The 2,065-nt window shown below is 57.4% G+C and overlaps 1 protein-coding gene across 1 annotated transcript; it reads right to left on the bottom strand.

Moving 5' to 3' along the window:
- Positions 1-390: 390 nt before the first annotated feature.
- On the bottom strand, positions 391-1,263 carry LOC307069671 (OTU domain-containing protein 6A-like; the record flags this gene model as incomplete). Its single annotated transcript, XM_079728024.1, has 1 exon — positions 391-1,263. The coding sequence occupies one exon, from the start codon at positions 1,261-1,263 to the stop codon at positions 391-393; it is 873 nt and encodes a 290-aa protein (XP_079584150.1).
- Between the last annotated feature and the right edge of the window lie 802 nt (positions 1,264-2,065).

Raw genomic sequence — 2,065 nt, 5'->3', positions numbered from 1 at the left:
AGGGCTTCCCTGGTGGCTCAGTGGTTAAGAATCCTGGGGACACGGGTTCGAGCCCCGGTCGGGGAAGACCCCACCCCACATGCCGCGGAGCAAGAAAGGTGGGAACTTGGCAAAGTCACTCCAACAGGGTGGGACGGTGCAGATGTCTTCCTCGTCACCGGCCTCCGGTCCCCCTAACCCCGTGAAAGAAGCAACCCAGGGACGGTCGAGGATAGAAGAGCGAGGGAGGAAGAAGGGGGGGCGGGGGTGGAGAGAGGGGGTGAACTCTGAGTAAAATGAATCAACAAAACCCTGAGAAAACCGAAGGAAAAAAGCGGAGCCTGCTGAGGAGACGCGGCGGCGGCAGCTTCAGCTCCAACGGCAGCCGCCACGGCGATGGCGGCAGCGGGCCTACAAGAGACAGGAGGCCGGGCACCTGACGGAGCCGGCGTCGAGCGGCTTCACCGAGTTGTAGTGCTCCCCACAGATGGAGTAGCTCCTGTAGACCAGGGTGAGCGGCTTCTTGGTGTACTCCTCTCCGAAGACGACGGCGGGCGAGTTGGCCTGGATCACCTCGATGGGGGTCTGCAGGACGTGCGACAGGGCCCTCAGCTCGAGCTGGCCTCCACACGACGCGCTGAACACGATGTTGTCGCAGTAGCTCAAGAAGTCGTCGCGGCTGCAGGCGTCGCCGGTTTCGGGGTCGCTGCAGAAGGGCAGGAAGTCCTCGACATGCTTCCGCATGTACTCGGCGGTGCGCCTCCGCAGGCTCTCCACGGTCACGGAGAACACCAGCTGGTCTTGGATGGCGCGGTACATGCAGTGGCCGTCGGCCGGGATATCCTTCATCTCCAGATTCCTGGCCCACAGGATGGCGTCGAGCTTCATTTCCTCGTCATGGCGGTAGCTGGCCAGATGCTCCATCTCAGCCTTGGCCATCCTCTCCTGCCTTTCTCTCTCGAGGGCCACCTTTCTTTCGCGCCTTCTCCGTGCCCTCGAGAGGTGAGGAGGCTTGTCCTCGAGATCCAGCTTGCCCAGATCTTCAGTGACTGAATCGAGGTTGCTGTTATCAGGGAAACTCTCCTGGAACTTCTGCAGCTCCTGCTGGTGCTTCTGCTCCATCTCGGCCTCGAGGCGGGCCACATCGAGGAGCAACTGCTTTCTTCTCTTCTCGTCGCTCTTGGGGACCGAGCTCTTCATGCCCTGAATGTGGGCCTGCAGCTCTGCCTTCTCGCGCTTGTGGCGTCGTAACATCCGCTGATGCTCACTCTGTGAATCTCCCATGATGTTTAAGGGCAGGCGAGAATCGAAGTTTGGTGGCTGAAGTACCGCTACAGTTCGCGTCAACAGTCTAACCACCCAACTGGCTAGAGCTCCTCAGCCTCCCGTGGCGGCTGTACTCTCTTCCCCTCACCCGCGGTTGCCCTCACTCTATTAACGGCCCTCTCTGCCATTGGCCACTGTCTCTCCACGGCTACGCCTCCTAAACACTCCTGGCACTAGGATTGGCTGTTGGGAGACACTACATATGCCCCCATTAGACCCCGTAGCAAGGGGTGCTTCCGGTTTTAGCCGGGTTCCTGTCCCGGATGTAAAATCCCGCCTTTGTGCATTATGTGCAGCAACTGAGCTTGTGGAGATTTTCGTGGGCTCTGAACTGCGTACTTCACTTCCTAGCCTGAACACAGTGCAGACACTGGTCGTGCTTGAGAATCACATGACAAATACTGTTACACCAGATGAATGTGCTCTGACACCGGACTTCCCATTGCTCCCAGTGTTCAGAAGGCAATGTGGCTCTCTCCAGTTCTTTAGTTGCCTTGACTGATGAACCCTTAATTTTGTGTATCAGAACAAGATATTTCCTTATGTTCCTGGGAACACAGAATCCTTTCAGTTTAGGCCTCAAATCCACCCTGTCCCATCTCAGTGTGAGAAAGCAACAACCTTAAAGTTCACTACAGCTGAGCAGACTTCGTCTTGTGCCAACAGAATGCACCTACCCTAAACTCCCCTTCTCCTGGGTTCCCAGCTTCCAAAATGGGCTCCCATGAGGCATGACAGTTGGCCTTCATCAAGCCACTTC

The sequence above is a fragment of the Hyperoodon ampullatus genome, assembly GCF_949752795.1.
Source record: "Hyperoodon ampullatus genome assembly, chromosome: X".
Classification (NCBI taxonomy): Eukaryota; Metazoa; Chordata; class Mammalia; order Artiodactyla; family Ziphiidae; genus Hyperoodon; species Hyperoodon ampullatus.
This window is presented reverse-complemented; position numbering and strand designations above follow the sequence as displayed.